Consider the following 18,837-nt stretch of genomic DNA (forward strand, 5'->3'; position numbering starts at 1 on the left):
GATCTATAACCTGAAAACTACAAGATACTCTTAAATTAAAGAGGACACTAACAAATGGAAACTTATCCCATGCTGTTGGTTAGGAAGAATTAATATTGTCAAAATGGCCATCCTGCCTAAAGCCATCTACAGATTCAATGTAATCCCTATCAAAATACCAGTGGCATTCTTTAACAAACTAGAGCAAATCGTTCTAAAATTTGTATGGAAACACAAAAGACCCCGAATAGCCAAAGCAATCCTGAGAAGGAAGAATAAAGCAGGGGGGATTACACTGCCAACTTCAAGCTCTACTACAAAGCCACAGTAATCAAGACAATTTGGTACTGGCACAAGAACAGACCTATAGACCAGTGGAACAGAATTGAGAGCCCCAATATAAACCCAAGCATATATGGTCAATTAATATATGATACAGGAGCCAAGGATATATAATGGAGAAATGACATCCTCTTCAACAACTGGTGTTGGCAAAACTGGACAGGTACATGTAAAAGAATGAAACTGGATTATTGTCTTAACTCCATACAGAAAAGTAAACTCGAAATGGATCAAAGACCTGAATGTAAGTCATGAAACCATAAAACTCCTACAAGAGAACATAGGCAAAACTCTCCTGAATATAAACATGAGCAACTTTTTCCTGAACACACCCTCTCAAGGGAAACAAAATAAAAAATGAGCAAGTGGGACTATATCAAACTAAATAGCTTCTCTACCATCAGTAGAACAAAAAGACATCCTATAGTATGGGAGAACATATTCATAAATGACATACCCAATAAGGGGTTGACATACAAAATATATAAAGAGCTCACACGCCTCAACACCCAAAAAGCAAATAACCCAATTAAAAATGGGTGGAGGATCTGAACAGACACGTCTTCAAAGAAGAAATTCAGATGGCCAACAGACATATGAAAAGATGCTCCACATTGCTAATTATCAGGGAAATGCAAATTAAAACCACAGTGAGATATCACCTCACACCAGTTAGGATGGCCAACATTCAAAAGACAAGGAACACAAATGCTGGTAAGGATGCAGAGAAACAGGAACCTTCCTATACTGCTTGTGGGAATGTACATTAGTTCAACTATTGTGGAAAGCAATATGGAGGTTCAAAAAGTAAGAAGAGAAATACCATTTGACCCAGGAGTTCCCCTCCTAGGAATTTACCCAAAGAAAACAAGATCCCAGATTCAAGAAGACATATGCACCCCTATGTTTATCGCTGCACTATTTACAATAGCCAAGATATGGAAGCAACCTAAGTGTCCATCAGTAGATGAATGGATAAAGAAGATGTGGTACATATACACAATGGAATATTATTCAGCCAAAAGAAGAAAACAAATCCTACCATTTGCAACTGCATGGAAGGAGCTAGAGGGTATTATGCTCAGTGAAATAAGGTGGTGCTGAAAGACAAGTACCAAATGATTTCCCTAATTTGTGGAGTATAACAACAAAGAAAAAATGAAGGAACAAAACAGCAGCAGAATCACAGGCTCCAAGAAGGGACTAGGGGTCACCAAAGGAGAGGGGTGCGAGAAGGTGGGTGGGAAGGGAGGGAGAAGGGGATTGAGGGGCATTATGATTGGCACACATGGTGTGTGGTGGTGGGGTCTCAGGGAAGACAAGGTAGCACAGAGAAGACAAGTAGTGACTCTGTGGCATCTCACTACACTGATGGACAGTGACTGCAGTGGAGTGGGGGGGGGACTTGATAATATGGGTGAATGTAGTAACCACAATGTTTTTCATGTGAAACCTTCAATGATACCTTATTTTTTTTTAAAAGTGTAATGGGCATAATTCCTGACATTCATGTATATAACGATGTGTAGGTTTCATAATCTATATTGGTCTGCATCTTGAATGTCTTTACTAGCATGGTCCATCTTTCACGGCCCTTCCTCTAGACGTGCGCTGTCCACAACTGCCGCTCCATGGAACTGGTGAGCATGTGAAATGTGGTAAGACTGAGGAGCCGACTTTTTCAAATTTTATTTTAATTTAAGGAATTTAATTTAAAATGCCTCATGGGGCTTGTGGCAGCCACATGGGATGTGGAGCTCTAGACTCTCTTCCTTCTCTAATGACACAGAATACGGGATGTGTCGTTCTACCAAGATTTATTCAGCCATTTCCTCACTGTGAACATTAAAATGTTTGAGCTGTTACATACAAGTGATACAAGGTAGAATGCTGGTCACAGTATGTATGTATGTATTATGCCAGTTACCACATGACTTTACAAAAACAGTACACTTGTTTTCCATGCCAGCTCCACATGTTTTTGTCTTTAATTTCTGATAATCTGATAAGCAAAACAATGTTGCAGTACTTTACATTTATTACTTTTCTTTTTTAGTCTATTTATATTAGCGATTAGATATTTATAGCATGTGGCATAAAATTTAATAGAACTGTTGTGATCTGCTGGCTTGCTGAGTTTAGAGAATATGGGACTCAGATTCTGAATAGCTCAAATCCGTACTCATTGTATAATTTCTATGGATGATTCTAATCTCTGCTGGTTCCCTTGAGGATGAATACAAGTTATGACCATTGTGGGTGTTCAGTGGGTAACTGAGTCTCAGGAGAATGGGGACACAGCCAGATTTACTGCAGTGACAGGCAAATTAAAGCATTTCACTAAAGTCTTGTTGCGGTGTTACATACTTTATTTCTTCTTCAAATCTGCACTGCTCTAAATTTAAGCTGCTTGTATTCTAGTATTTATCTGTGATCAAGTTTAATCTTGCAAATTCATACTATACTCACAGACTAATTTAATTTTTCTTTTGAATGACAGTTTAAGGTAAGTTACACTGATGTAATTTGTTGACACAAAAATATTTATATTCTGAATGCATCCAATTCAGTTCCAGTAACACAAATGTTTAGATAAAGCTCTGAAATCATTTTTTCAAAGAAAACCCTTTCAGTGTACCCATTAAAAGACAGCCTCTGAGAAGTGTTTCAGCAGGGACTCCTGATTGGAAAGAGCAGAGTGCATGATAAGTCACCAATGTCTAAGTGATTCACAATTCTGTTCACAAGGACATGTTTCCTGTTCTATGAAGGGAGGATAAGACAAGATCTCTAGCCTAGTGTGAGTTTCTCAACAGGAGCAACAATGTGAGAAGTGAACAGCAGTAGCTTTGGCTAAGCCACTCAAGTGTGTCTGTCTTTAACTAAAGAAGTAATCATATGCAAGGGTTCCAGTATTAACAGAAATTTTCTAGATAAGCAGATAAAATTATGGGAGATTTAAACTTTGGGGATGGGGGAGTGATAAGAGCATGATCGATTTATATTTTAGAATATGAAAGACTAGTGAAAACTTGTAAGCTCTCAAAGTCCACATCTTCCAGTATGAACTATTTTATTTCCGGCTGACTCAAACCGAGGCCAGCGATTCAGAGGTATAATTATGGAGGGGAAGACAGCCTTATGTTGCTTACCTGGTAGTTGTTTCTCTATGATTTTCTGATCAAGTTGATTAGGGTATTTTATCTTCAGTGCTTGAAAGAAAAAAAGGAAAAAGGCTAAGTAAGACCTACCGCAATAAGGATTTAAATTATACATGCACATTAACAGTGACTACCAAATGAGACAGCTGTTTGTATCATCAGCTCAAATCCTAACAAAGGAATAGGTGTGATTCATGTTTAAAATTCCTTCTACTATTATTTCACAGAATACCACCAACAGCAAAACAACACAAATGGCTGAACTGGCTTTCTATCGCTTTCTCATTCCCCACTAGTCTTCTTCTCTGAAAATTCAACTAGGTTTTCAAGTGTAAGAAAAGTCACAAATTTCCAAATCACAATCAAGCTCACTACTCAAATACATACCATATTTATAACATGACTAAATGGGTTTAAAGCATGAGAATTACTAAAATGTTCAATATAAGAACATAGGTATGTTTGAGACTTCATTGTTCCTTTACAAATGGAAGACTCACTTAGGTTCTAAAGGGAACAAGAGTCCCTGTGAGGCCATCACTCTGTTCAGCACCTAAGGACTGCAATACAAATAAGCTGCCTTGGAACTGGGGATTCTTACTTAGTAGCTGGTTTTTGAGCAAAAATGGTTGTTGTGTTTTGAGTTCCCCATCTTCAGGTGCACCATACTCTGTTTAAGAAGAAACAAAAAAAGATGAGTGATAAACCAAAGGCCACTATAATAAAAAAAACACAGGTTAAGTATCAACACAGCCTTTTCTTGTCCAGAATAAACGTAGCAGCAGCAGCTGGTCTGCTCACCTGGAGTCTGCCTCCTTGTACTCAGCCTCGTTATTTATTTTTAGGAATGACAGCCCGCACCTGCTTCTGAGCATTGCCGCTGCCCCCTGGCGTTCCATCACTGACCCTCACAGACGGTCAGTGCACTGACAAAAGCTAGCAAGATGAAGCCATGCTTTCAAATGCAGAAAATGCTTATTCCAAGTTTCACCTTTGCTAACAGTCCCCTTTCTTTCTGGGTGCTGAGAGAGAAACCTGGTACTACTGGGGACATAACTAACAGGACACCTTCAAGTTTTAGCCAGATCTGGATATACTAGGCTGCACGCTCAGTAACACCTCTGCACACCAAGTGCCCCACTGGGACATGAGGAAAGCAGGCTGTTGTCCTGCTCTACCTCCTGCTACCAGGGACAGACTTCTGTAAACACCCCTGAGGATCAGTATGGTGCTGCTGAATCCTAGCCTCCCTGGCAGTGACATCTTGGGCCTTCCTGAGAGCTGCTTTAGAGCCTTACCTTCCCCACCACCACAGGATTCAGAGTTCACCTAAAGCAGCCAGAAAACTGAGCCAGCTAATGGGGAAATTTGAAAGCAATTCCCACAGGCAGCTTTTCTTCCTCAAAGGTAATGTTCCAGCTGAAGCGTTTATGCAGTGAGCTTCTTACATTAGGAAATATATAAAAAAAAAGAAAATCACATAAAAGTGAAATTTGGAATAATAATGAAGTCAAACAAAATGAAAGTACATCAGGGACAAAGTCATAACTTCAAGGCCTGAGGACCAAGGCCAGAGAATGTAAGGGAGCACCTTGCATACCAAGTGCTGAAATTGGTAGAGAGCGTGGTATGTGGTGGGCCTTCCTGAGTGCTCAGGTGGTCATTTAAACTTCCATGGGTGTTAGAATTACCTGGGGAGCTTAAAAAAAATAGTAATGCCTGGTTTCCACCTTCAAATGCTCTTCATTTCCTAGGTTACAGCCAGGGGTGAGCTCACTGGAGTGCTTCCTGCCCTTCCTAAAGTAGGGAGTGGTGCCCCTCTCCTGAAATCTAAAGTCTGGTGAATAAATACAAAGATGAGAAGAACCCTCTGAGAGCTGCTATCCCCTCCCCAAATGTCCATCCCTTCCTCCAGGAATCTACTAGAATTCCCAGTTTCTTCCCTGAGAGGAGATGCTGATTATCTTCTCTAAAGTCAACAGTTTAATTATCTGCTCCCAACTTGCTGAAGTAGCCCCATGAAAGTGCCCATGGTTATTTGGATGAGTTCAGAATGCCCCAAGGGAGAAAAGCAATGACACTGAGGACCTCCTTTGACACCCATGGGACAGCTCTGTCCCCACAGAGTACAGGTACATACTGAGGCAGAGCAGCTGGTATCTAGGATGGGCTGCAAGGAAGTCTTCACTTGGTCTGTTTTTGTCTGGACTCTGATGCCCACCAGCTCTTTTCCACTCTTTTCCAAATGATTTTCGGTAATCAAGCTCAGCTCCACGCCTTTCCTCTGGTAGAATCTGTATTGATAGGGAATGAAGACAAGTCTATTAAGGCATTTCTAGTGAGTGTATCTTGCACCTGGTTCTCCCTCCACTGCCTACCTAATAGAGTAATCGAATTGTGAGGGACAAGGTAATTATATTTTTACCTTTTAACATTGACAGAATTCAGGCGTTTCTTCAAAAAGAAAAAAGGAATTTCAGTTTTATACTTTTCTTCATGAGAGTATGTGCCCATGAGCCAGTTTCTAGACTCTGTCAGGTGCCTAATGCCTGCCCTGGAGGAGTGGACTTATTCCAAGCGGGCAGCACAGAAGTGCTGGCAAGGTGCTGCCTGACCAATCTGACGAGAAGGAAAAGACAAACGGGCTTTGTGGTTCTGACTTCTTTTGGCCTCTATTTCCCACAAGGAAAAGGAGAAAGTACCCAGTGTTCTTGCCCTTCCTCCAGTGATGATAAATCACAGGGGGCAGCTAAACAGCAGGTTTTCCCTATGCTCATCTCAGTGTAATGCTACCCCTGAGAAGCTGAAGAGAACTATTCATACTAAGATGCACATGAATAATATTTCACCAGTTGGAAGAAAACTACATCTGTTACACTTTACAATATTCTAATATGATTTCCTTTTACATTTTTTTGATAATTTTTTTTCTAGTCTAACCATGATACTGGCACTTACCTCACATTTGTTCAGGGTTTTCAGCTGCCCAATTCTGGCAATAATGAACTGACGTGTGGTCTGCGCCTCTTTGCCTCCTTCAGTCAGAGGGTTTCTTATGCAGGACAGAGTGTGCAGACTCTGTAACTTATCTAGCTCATTGATAAATGACCACTGAAATACAACAAAGGAAAATAAGTGAAGATAAACATGTTTCAGGCAAATGAACTAGCAAGAGAAAAGCAGAAGTCCCTAGTTCTGATCTGAGGCACAGAATTTCATCATGTACCAGGTGCCCACATACTTTCACTCTTTAACTGTGAATTAACTAATTTATTATTATTTTGGGAGTTTATATGAGGAGTTTCAATCTGAGGAAGCACCTCTCTTTTAATTTAAAATATTTTTAAATGGAAGGAACCTATAAACTCTGCCAGTAAGTATCGATGTGATGTGCACATTCTGAAGAAGCTCTTACTTGTGATATCTGATTGTCATTTACTACAAGGTACTGCAAGGAAGGAAACATCGATGTTTTGCACCCTAGAAAAAAGAAGAGACAAGTTACATGTAGAAATGAAATAAATAGCTGAAGTATGGGGAGTAGGGGTGGGTGGGATTTAATAATTGTGTATACCAATTCCAGCATCCGGAAAATGTACAGAAGAAATTCCAGTGTCAGAAAGGATTAGTTGTTCTAATCTGAAGTTTAAAAAGTGAAATTGGATTACACAGAACAATATACAATTCTATGAGCTATCAACCAGGCTAGACTTGTCCATTTTTTTGTATACCATGCTTAGAAACCAAAGAGTCCAACTTAGGGCATGCAAAGTAGACTCTTCATGTGCTAATGATTCTACAGTCTAATAGCCTCTGTTTGCCAGCTGCTGTGCGAGGGGCTACGGGGTCTCAGAGGAAAGAGACGCAGTCTTACTTCCCAGTGAATAAAGGCTTGACATTATCATGAGGACCAGATTATTCATTCTTCAGTTATTTAGTATAGACACAGACATAGACTACATTATACATGGTTCACAAGTAATTTCTCTAAACATATTTGAATAATTTCCCAAAGAGTATTACTCAGTTTGGGAATTCCACCATCATCCTATTTCCATTAAGAAAGTATATAGAGCTTATGATCTATTGACTCAAAATTTACTAAGCACTTTTGTAATAAGGAACTTTAGGAGCAAAATTACCTGGGAAGATATGCTATTAGGAAGAGCTGATTTTCATCAATTAATCGATTACAGGAAACATCTAATAACTTGACTGTCTGTAGAACATCAGCTGGCCTTTATGGAAAATAAAAATTTTCAACACCAACTTAATCTCTTAATTATTTTCAAAGACAAAGCCTTAAAATACCCACATTTGGTGATAAGGAGAGGTTGGGGGGAGGCAGGGGGATAGACAGGACTACAAAAGGGCACCATAAGGGATTCTTGGATGGGCATGCTATGTATCTTGACTGGACTAATATTGGTTCTGCAGGTGCGACAATACCAGAACTTTGCAAGATGTTACCAATGGGGAAACTAGGAAATGGAGACAGGCATCTCTGGATATTATTCCCTATAACTAGAAGTGAGTTGAAAATTGTTTCAAAAAGCTTAATTTTAAAAAGCCTACATTTGCCTGTAATAATAAATATCATTCTGTACAATAAAATCTCATTAATTTGAATTCTATAATTGAGAATCTGTTCTAAAATTGCCCAAGTTTATTTTACAAAGTAATTTAATGAAATCAACAAAAGAGGATGGGACAACCACATACTAAAGAGAACCAAAGTTTCTACATAGACTTTGGTGCATCAACTTTGAACAGATAATACTGGTTAAAAAAGCATGATCTAATCCTTATAGCATATCCAACAAAACTTTTATTTAGAAATATAAGTTAAATATACTCGTGTGAAACAAAGATTCATGTCTTCAAAAATAGTTAATTTAGGGTTTCCACTCTGATCAGTTTTCCTTAATTAGAATCAATTAGTGACGTTTTAGTTGGCATTCTACCTTGTGAAGGAAACAAATAATAAGTGTTTTTCATTTCTTATTTGCAAGTCCTAAAAATCAAAGTTAGGTATAATTGAGAGCATTTATTTATTCAGAATGACTGAGTGACTCATGCATTTAAGTAAACCCTTCTTACCTTTCTGAAATGGAAATATTGTTTGACTCAAGGTACAGCTCCTCGAGGACGGGCCACCCGGAGGCACACTGCAGCACCTGGGAGGAACTCAGTTCAGGGTGAGGCGGCCTCTGCTCGTTGTTCCTCCTGTGCATTTATTACCATAACCTCCACCTGAACTTGCTTTAGAACTAAAGTGCCCCGCGGACACTCTATGATGGACTATTATTTTGGGCCGGGTGCTAGTGGATGGGTGATAAAATTTCGGCCTTACAAGGCCCCCTAGTCCTGAGGGTACAGGAGCACACGTGAGTGCACTGGCCACGCATGGTAGGTGACCAGGCGTCACTCAGGCACACGGGGAACTGGAAGCGCTGACCGAGCATATTCCCATTATCTGATAGTTTGCTGAACCAAAGGAAGGGAACTGATGTTCCTCAACTGATGCCTCAGTTCTCAATAACAACCTGGGTTTATAAAGAATGCACTAATCAGACAAAATTTCCAAACAACTATTCCTAAATTTTCTCACTTGACCTAACTGGCATCTCCATGACCTGGCTTCTTATGTGCCCTTCCTGTTCTGATGCTAAGTGCCGGACAGGGAACACCTCATGCAGGGGTCTGGGACACCTGAAGGGCACAAGTTAAAGGTGACCTACTCTAAGGGAGGCTCCTCAGTAGCACTCCACAGAGGAACACCTTGGCTGGGGATGTTATTATCTGCTTTTGGTTTGGAAGTGGAATGTTCTGGGTGTGTGAAGTTAGATAACCTCTGACAGAAAAGAGTAGCACCAGATACAAGTGCCAAATGCTGAGCCACGAATCCACTTTTGAACCCAGCTGTACACAATGAACTGGATTCTAGGAGCTGAACTTCAAACAAGAAAAGAGTGTGAGGACCTTTTGGCTGCTCAGCCTCTGTCCTAAAAACACTGTGGGGAAACCCAGGTAGCTAAAAAGTCGGCCAACGGCCAACAGCCAGCTCTGAGGCTCTGTAGGCCCGGCACATTTATTGCATGCCGCTATGCAGTGCCACTGTTTAGAAAGACACCAGGACAAATCAGAATGAGCCAAGGGAGACTATGGATTCCTAGATCCAAAATTCTACTTAACTACAGTGATTTTATAACTCCACTCTGTGAGGCGATTTATAACTCCATTCAGTGATTTTATAAACTCCATTCTGTTTAAAGAATCCTATTATTTGGATAATGGGTTGATTAAAATGAAACCACAGTTGTGCTTCAATACTCTATTAAGCCAAGGATTTAAAATTGCTTATTATTGGGTAATAAACCAAAGAAATCACCTCAGCCCATGTTATTCCTGTTCGGTTAAGGACTAAAACCTTCAGAGTAGAAAATGCTCTGGTTAGAGACGATGAACCAGTTGGAAATTTCAGTAGATTTTCACTGCATGGAAGAAGAAGATACAGTGTGCTTATTGCTGTACAGTGGGTCCAAATGAAACAGCCATTGAAAACAACAATTTGGGATTTAATATGAGGAGTTTGGTTTCTTTCAACCTTAAAATGAAATTATCTTAAAAATAAAGTGAGTCAAGACTACCTCATTTCTAATATTTATAATATACAACTTTTTGGAATCAGACACACAAAGATGTTTTTCCATGGTGAGGCCACCAGTCTCCTAAACTTAAGGCTCAGGCACTTGTAAGGACAGCTTCCAGCTTCCCGCTTCCCAAGATGCAGTTCTGGACATTGTAAAATCAGGTCCCACTCTCAAGAATCTTAATGATGTGCTAGATCACGGGCAAGAATTTTGTTTCTCCAGAGTCTGCCCTTTTGCTATCAAGACAGAGGAAATAAATTACTGCCTCTTAAATTCTCTCTCAGGAGCCTCAACTCAGAATGTATTCAATTTTGACAGTCATTTTGAAAGAAGATACCATTAAAACATATTAGCCCTTATTTCCAGAAAAGGAAACACCATGGGCCATATTACCTTTGCCCATTTGGGAGCACAGCTAATTTAGCCTGACTCTCTGCTACACTGAGCCTGCCTAAGCCAGGTACAACTCACCTGGATATGTAAAGTTGGATCAAGTATGAAAGAGAAGACTAGTTGAGCCTTTGGACAGTTAGGTTCTGAGATTAAAACTAATCAAATATTCAAGAAGGCTGGAAAACCATCACATTAGTAAAATATGTAGATTAGTGAACAATCCTCATCAGAATGGAATTAAACAGCATTCCAATGAAATTACTTGTTCTGAAAACAATTGAATGCTAGAAGCTTCAGAATCAACAAGTAATTTTAATATCACCTACCCTACTTGCCAGTTAAATCCCAACTCCCTCAGGTGGTCCATCTTTCATGGTCAGGCTTACAAGAAATAAAGATTTTTTCAGGTCAAAGTGTCAACCTATCACCCCCAAAATAAAAAGTAAAACACACTCCCTAATTAATGAATTATCTCATGTCACCATTTGAGAAACTATAATTATTAAAGAATAAGTTAAAGAAAAAGTTAGAATAAGTTAACCTTAGATAAATTCAACTAAGCCATCTTCCCATATTACACCCCAGAGATGCTATGAGGCAACAGAAGAGATTAGCAGTTCCATATAATATGACATTAGGCAACCAAGAGTTCCTACCTGAGATTAAGAACTTCCAGGTATTTGAGTTGATCAGCAATAGCTATGACTTCATCCCATGATGACAGCAGGTTTTTTGACAAATCTGCCTTTCTAATATCTAAACACACATGTTAAGAAACAGTAATATAGAAAGATTGATAAAACACATAACAGTAGTTACCTCAATTCTGAAGCATGGGAATCTTTTAAGTTTTCACTTTACACCATTTACTATGCTTGAGATTTTTCCATGAGCACATACTACTTTTACCTTTTTAAATCATCTAACTGCTCATGTACAAACTAAAAAGTTCATTGTCATACACTGCAAACTTGAGGCAAACATCTACAATCAAGTGAATTAGAACCACCATGGTACTAAGCCATTTTAGCATTACCCAACAAAAAGAGACAGAAAAACAGTGATGGAAATTTTGATGAAGCACCTACAGTGTACCGCAGCCTTGCCCTTGGCACTGTTCAGCAGTCGCTGCCCACACCAAGAACATGTGCCCTCTCCTGTGGAGCCCCACTGCACCCTGCATGCTGCGCCGCAGCAGCCCCAGGTCACCAGTGGCCTCTCATGGCCTCTCCAGGGAGATAGCAGGGGTTAGCTCGGACAAATGCTCTACAGTGCCAAGAAAGCTTTGGGACTTCAGAGGCTCTCTTGTAACTGGGATGCACTGAGTATGACACCCACCATCCCTGGTACAGGAATTCAGAGAAGGGTAAACCAAGAGGACAGAAAGAAAGGGGCACTTGAGCTGAATACAAGAAGAGACACAGCTTAGCAAAGCCCCTGGGCAGAGAGACGGAAGAGAAGCTTGGAACAGGAATGGATCAGCTAAAGGAGAATCTTACACACTACTCTGATATGTATAGAAATTATCCAATTCATTTATCTCTTCCACAATTACTGGGAGCCAGGAGTAAAACTGAACACAAAGGTCTCAGTAGGGGAGACAATAAGCATGTGCGGCTATATTGTGCCAGATGCAGACATGTGTTTGGAGTAACAGCATGGCATTCAGGAGAAGGGGTGTGGGGTAACAACACACAGTGCTCATGGAAGACCTCCTCTATGAAGGTGACTTTGGGGCAGAGAACCAAATGAAATGAAGGAATGCCATCTTGGAAAAGAGCACTGGGGCAGAGGGTGTGACACATGCAAAGGCCCTAAGGTTTGAACAGGTCTGGCTTATGACAGGGACAGCAAGCCCCAGTGTGCCTGCGGCAGAGAGAGCAGGAGGTTCTGGAACTGAGGTCACAAAGTACACAGGGGCCAGGCCAGATCACAAAGGGACTCGCAGGCTGTTACAGAGTCTTTGCTAGTTTCTGCCTGAAATGGAAGCTACTGAGGACTTTGAAGTCCAGCAGTGTGACCTTAGTGTTTAATCAAAAGGTCATTATGCTATTGTGTTAAGCAATAAACTGCAGGGAAATAGACCTGAATGAGGATTCAGGAGGTGCCAGTTGACAATCTAGGCTTGGACCAGACTAGGAGCCCTCATGGGATGGGAAACGTCAGATTCGAAGTCCCAATTGCAAAGCCAAGCCGAGAAGATTCCCAGGGGGATTTACAGATGTGAGAAAAAGGGGAAGTGGAGGATAACTCCAAGGTTCTGGCCTGTGCCACTGCGACTGCAACTACGGAGACAGGAGAGATCACAGGATAAGCAGGTTTGAAGAGACTGGGAGTTCCAAATTTGTTACATTTGAGACGCCCATGGACAACCAAACAGAAGCATCGAGATACCCTGGAAGGGGAGCGCTCTGGCCGAGACTCAGGTGGAGCAGCTCAGCACTGCAGGGCTTTCCCACCGACGAGCGCCTGGGCACTCCCAATGCTGCAGGAGGCTGAGGAGGTGTGAGAGCAAGGGAAAGAGCCTCGATCCAGCAGTAACGGCGAAACCACCGCTGTCTCCGGCCTGATGCTAGGTGCAGGACACGCTACTCTTGGAAGACACCCAGATGCCGAGCAGTTGTAACCGTGGGGCCTTGTTCAGGGGAACAAGTGTGCATTCAATCCCAAATCTGCCTCAATCCAAAATCCATCATCTTGTACCCACAACACAACACGGAACCTATTTAAGATAAACACTGAGAAAACAGCTTTGTATAAAAATACGGCCATCAGTCCATAGGACTGATTGTAAAGCAACACTATTAAGCAGGCACCAATTAGGAAGCTACAGAGGGCGACCAGGAGGGAGGGAACAGGGGGTGGGAACGCGCAGCAACGGATGGCTCTCAGGGCGGCGAAGAGGATGGAGGGCTAGGAAGGCTGTCACGTTATTCAGAGGTTAGGCCTTAGGTGGTAATGTCTCTACATAATATCCCTAGTTCAGTTACTGGCCACAGGCCTAAAGTATTTATTCTCTGGCTCTTTTAGGAAGCTTGCCAACACCTGACCTGAAGATTTTAGCACACAGATGGCAGTGAGTTGAAAATAATGCCATCAGGCAGGCTGTGATCACACAGTAAACAGGCTGTGCACCGTAAACCAGCTCCGCACAGGCGCAGCAGTAAGCAGAGGCCCATGCGCACGCGCGCCGGGTAGCTCCCAGGGCCGCGCAGTCCTTGTTCCTCAGACACCCGCCCGTCCTCAGAGCAGCAACCAGGGTGGACGAGCTCAGCCTGCTGAGTCAGGGGGCTCCAAGGTGAGCACCCCTAAACTGCAGGGAACACCCCAGCCAATACTTCAACCTCAGGCAGGAACTCAGGAACCACCACACGTTCATCACTGTGTCTGCAAGTATCAACCATGGCTTGATTACCTCACGTTTGAAACCGCATTTCTTGTGGATGTTTTCCTCCAGGAAAGAGCAGTATAAACAAGCACGATGTGACGCTCCGAGACACTGCCAACAATCCAGTCAACCACCCTGCATTCTCAAACCCCTCCACTGCCCAGGTAGGTCTTTTCTGACATGTGGAAAAGAAGCCTTGAGCCACCCAATTACCATTCTCATGAAATCGTTTAGGAATTGGCCCAGCGGATCACAGGAGGCTTTGTGGCATTCGGCTCCCTACCAAACCTGGTTCCACGTCCACTCCAAGCCCCCAAGGCTGAGAGGAGGACACCTCAGACACACTGGGTGAGGAGCTCTGCTCTCATTTCTGTCACCACGTAGTACGTAGAGCTGCTAGTTAGGACTACTTCGCTAAAAAGCTACTCAACTGCCATCTCTTCACTCACAGCAAAGTGCTGATAAGCCACTATCTTTTGCATAAGTTATTATGAGAGACTAGGCAGATGTAAAGAGTTGGGAGAAGACCTTTTAAATTTGGAGAAACTCTATTTGACCTGCCATTAGGATTTTTTTTTTTAAACTTACCTCCTATATTTTTGGTTGTGGGCATAGAAGCACTATATGACCAAAAAAAACCAACAACTTACAAGAAGGTAGACAAAAGAGAGTACACACACTGGACGACGTTCTTCACACAAGAGGGCTGCAGAGCCCTGGGCATCCTGTCTGGGCTCGGACAGGGAAGGGGGTAAAGGCAAAGGGCGTAGGCAGAACAGCCCTGACTGTCCTTTTTCAGGAGCCCCCTTCAGAAGCCTCACTGCCTCACCCGAAAGCAAAGGGCCCTGCAAAAGTAAATAATCCATCTGGGTGGAGTCAGCCCAGGTGAGACTGACCTGCTGTGAGGAAGCGGACTGGGGAGAGCAGTCACTGGGAAGGCAACTAGTGTCATGTGGCGGAAGCATCAAATCCAAAGTCAGGTCCCAGTGACCAGTTACCACTGAAAAAGGATACTAGGGCATGTTTTGGCAATTCCTCCTTTGTCACCAGCACAGTTTACTGTACAGTTCCTCAAAGAAATTTCTTGCAAATTGCTCAGCTGACTGCATGAAAAACACAGTTCACATGTACAGATAAACATGTATGCTATCCTTTAACCCTTTAAAAATAAAAGCATCTCAGACATACAAAAAGGACCAAAAATGACAAATAACAGTACCCACGATCCAACTTAATAAAGCATTACCAAAAAGAAAAGAAAGCATCACAAACATTACAAATATAATCAAAGCCCTTTGTGTCCCTTTCCATGATACATCCCCCTTCTCCTGCACTCCCTGTGGGAAACCAGTTACTACATGTGGTATTTATTTAACCTTAAGCATTCATTAATAGTTCTATTTATTTCCATATCCCTAAACAATTACAGTATCTTTGTGTATTATGAAACTTGATATAAAGGGTATCCTACCATATATGTCCTCCTTCAACTTCTCAACAGTGTTTTGTCAGTAGTGAGATTCAGCTGTACCAACACACATACTCTAGAACATTCATTTTCACCTCTTACTAGTTTTTTACTATATGAACAGACTACAGTTCATTTATTTGCTCCTGCTGACATTTAGATTATTTCCAACAGTGCTTGAAGTAAACACTACTGTGTACTTCTTGGACTCACATGTCAGTCTATCTAGGGATACATCCTAAAGAGCATGTCTATCTTCAGCTTTACCAGATACTCTCAGAAGCCACTTTTTAAGGGTGGAGAATCTATGTTTTCTATCCATTAAAAGAACCCATGTATAAATAGTACTTAAGAGTGTCTAAAACACACAACATGCAGTCAGACTGCTGAGTTCAAATCCCAACTCCACCATCTCCTTTGGCCTCAGATGAGTTACCATCTCTGAGCCTCATATTCCACATTTATAAAGTGCTATGACATATACCCATGTTCACAGCAGCAATACTCACCATAGACAAAGGGTGGGAGCAACCCAGTGTCCATCGACACTGAATAGTCAAGCAAAGTGAGGCATAACCACACAGTGGAATATGATTCAGCCTTAAAAAGGAAGGAAATTCTGACACCCGCTATGATGTGGGTGAACTGTGAGGACACTGTGCTGAGTGAAATAAGCCAGACACAAAAGGGCAAATACTGTATGAGTCCATTTATATGTGGTCCCCAGAGGGATCACCTTCATAGGCACAAAACGTACAAGGGTAGGTGCCATAGGCTGAGGAGAGGGACATGAGGAGCTGTTTAATGGGGACAGAGCTTCAGTTTGGGAAGATGTAAAGGTTCTAGAGATCAGCGGTGATGATGGTTGCCCAACAACATGAATGAATACCACTGAACTAGACACTTAAAAATGGTTACAATGGCAAGTTTGTATACTTTACAATTTTTTAAATGCTATAATTTAGTGTGAAATTCTCAAAATACCACCTTATGTACACTAAGTTATTTTATAATCACTTATAAAATAAAAATAAAACTGACAACCTTTGAGGTAAATGCTAAGATCAAAATGTAAGGCATGAGCTTTTATAATCATTGAAAATGAAGAAAAAGACAACTGCCAAGTTCTAGGGCAAAGGCTCCCAAATTTTCTCAGTTCATGGAGCCCCTGGCATTTCAGTAATTTTCTCATGGTGCCATTAGGCCAAAATAAATACCTCACAGTTCCATTTGGTAAGTAGTTTGGGCCAAACAACTTCATAATTATTTATGCCCTATCAACTTATATCTGTTAGGCACTGCCTACCTCCCCTAGCCCAGAAAACAGACTGGATATCACCACGTCCATTTCATGTTTGCTGATGATTTTTCAAGAGATACTTGTTTTTTATCACAGCAATTGCTAACAACACAGTTCTACAGGGATGTGACACCATTGAAAGGAACTGCAGGAATAATTTGAGACTGGTATCATGAAACTCACACTAGTAGTTTTCACCCTATCTGGATAGATGTTGCTGTTTCACTCTAACATTGACAATCTCCTGCTGTGCCCCCTGAGCTCCCTGTAGTGCAGAGGAAACCTTGGTACACAGCTTAGGGGCCCAGGTCTCAATACAGACATCACTTCAGAGCTAAAGGTATCTCTGAAATCATACATAATGGGTTTCATTGGTTTTTGACTCCTTTATTGTAAGTCTGAGTGCTACAAAGTCAAAGCGGGTCAGCTGGATATTATTAAGGAGACAATATAATGGCTTCAAGGAGTGGTTTCCATCTCTAAAAATGATGACTACCACTCACTGCATCATCTCACCTGTCATTCACAACAGCTCTAACAGCAGAGGCTGAGAAATGAAGCAACTAGGCTCTAAGAGCTAGAAAGTGGCTTAGCTGACATCTGCGCCCAGTCTGCCTCCAACATCAGGGCTGGTCCAAGAAAGATACTAGCTAATTATTGAATGCAATGATATTCCAGTGGTGGGGTTACTCACCAAAAAGTTCATAAGATATAGTTGTTCATAAACTAGGGGAGGAAAAGCTGTTGAATTTGTTAACATTCACAGAGCCCATGGTCTTCTCTGAAAGAGATCAGCCAGTAAAAAAAAAAGTGCCTCTTTTAGAGTAAAATATTTAAAATATTTTCATTTTAACTGGAAAAACGTAAGCAAAGAACTGTAAATAACCCCATGAAACATACACACGGTTCTTTAAATGCATATAAATCAGGACAAATGGCAAAAACATTCATGAACATTATCTCTCGGTGGTGGCGTTAGTTGTGAGTTTTTCTTCAATTTATATTTTCTAAAGTCATAACAATAAATGTATATTATTTTGTAATTAATAGTCAAGTTGCTGTTTTTAAAAAATCTTGATTTATTATGAGGTTTTTAAAAAATTACTGGTCATCTCAGGCACAGTCGCAGGGGGGCCATCAGGTGAGAATTTGGGGATCAACAGAGGTGAGGCTCAGAACCTCACCCCCCCTGCTTTGAGAGAAATCTTCTGCATCCGTGGATGTCTTGCTGCCCTTGTCTAGCCTGGATTAATACTTAGTCCATAGGCACACACCTGATCATCTACATTTGCCCTCTTACAGCACTAAACTATGTTTTCTACCTTTATCTTGCATCTACCTACCACTTCAGCATTTTATTAAAAATAAAAATAATAATAATAATAGAGGGAGAAATGTGGGATCAACATATAAATCAAGTATAAAAATCAAACGAATATTCATATTTGACCTGATTGTTTATAGTTCATAATGTGTGATCAAAACCGAATGTTTCTGTGATGAATGCCCTTGTACTGTTCACCATGTAAGAATTTATTCACTATGTAAGAATTCGTTCACCATATAAGAACTTGTTCGTTATGCTTCAGAAGATTGGAGACTGACGAGAATTAGGCTTGAGATGGATTAATGATTGTATATTGAGCATTGCCCCCCCTATACTGAATTTTATTGTTGTTAACAACCATTTGATCAATAAATATGAGAGATGCCCTCTCAAAGAAAAAAAAAATTACTGGTCATCTATATTAAAAGGCAGAGATATTTATTCTTCCACAGTCACCATGTGCACTTTAAATTTAGTATTATGTTAAAATCTTACTAATAAAAACAGCAGCAGCAAAAAAAAAAAAGAAAGAAAGAAAGAAATTTACTTTGAACAAAACCCTAGTTTAATCTTACTTTAGACGGAAAGATTGCAGGCGTATGCCAAGTGGCTGCAAAGCTACTCTCCACAGTGGCCACCAGGGGTCACTTCGAGGATGCCTCCTTAGAGTCAGGGTCAAACATCTCCGCAGTGCCCTCACTAAACCTGGGTAACCTGAAGGTTCTTGTGCAGTTGTGGGTGTTTTGTGTGGATGTCACTTTCCTCTCTCTCTGATTCAGACAGTTCATCAGAATGAGCAGTGCCTTCACACAGAATCATTGTGTAC

The 18,837-nt window shown here is 41.1% G+C and overlaps 1 protein-coding gene across 5 annotated transcripts in view; it reads right to left on the reverse strand.

Moving 5' to 3' along the window:
• Window positions 1-18,837, reverse strand: part of TBCE (tubulin folding cofactor E) — a 152,398-nt gene that overhangs the window by 9,545 nt on the left and 124,016 nt on the right. For 4 of the 5 annotated variants that reach the window (XM_037017119.2, XM_037017116.2, XM_037017118.2 and 1 more), the window contains 11 exons: window positions 14,931-15,019; window positions 11,185-11,284; window positions 9,874-9,976; window positions 8,583-8,659; window positions 7,625-7,720; window positions 7,057-7,121; window positions 6,898-6,962; window positions 6,441-6,593; window positions 5,623-5,776; window positions 4,084-4,152; window positions 3,474-3,533 (listed from right to left, as the gene is read on the reverse strand). In XM_037017119.2, the coding sequence (XP_036873014.2) occupies window positions 3,474-3,533; window positions 4,084-4,152; window positions 5,623-5,776; window positions 6,441-6,593; window positions 6,898-6,962; window positions 7,057-7,121; window positions 7,625-7,720; window positions 8,583-8,659; window positions 9,874-9,976; window positions 11,185-11,284; window positions 14,931-15,019 (1,031 nt within the window). Of the gene's footprint in view, window positions 1-3,473; window positions 3,534-3,982; window positions 4,153-5,622; window positions 5,777-6,440; window positions 6,594-6,897; window positions 6,963-7,056; window positions 7,122-7,624; window positions 7,721-8,582; window positions 8,660-9,873; window positions 9,977-11,184; window positions 11,285-14,930; window positions 15,020-18,837 lie in introns of all 5 variants that reach the window. The other variant, XR_005061057.2, reaches the window with a different exon arrangement.

Source organism: Manis javanica, chromosome 7 (genome assembly GCF_040802235.1).
Source record: "Manis javanica isolate MJ-LG chromosome 7, MJ_LKY, whole genome shotgun sequence".
Classification (NCBI taxonomy): Eukaryota; Metazoa; Chordata; class Mammalia; order Pholidota; family Manidae; genus Manis; species Manis javanica.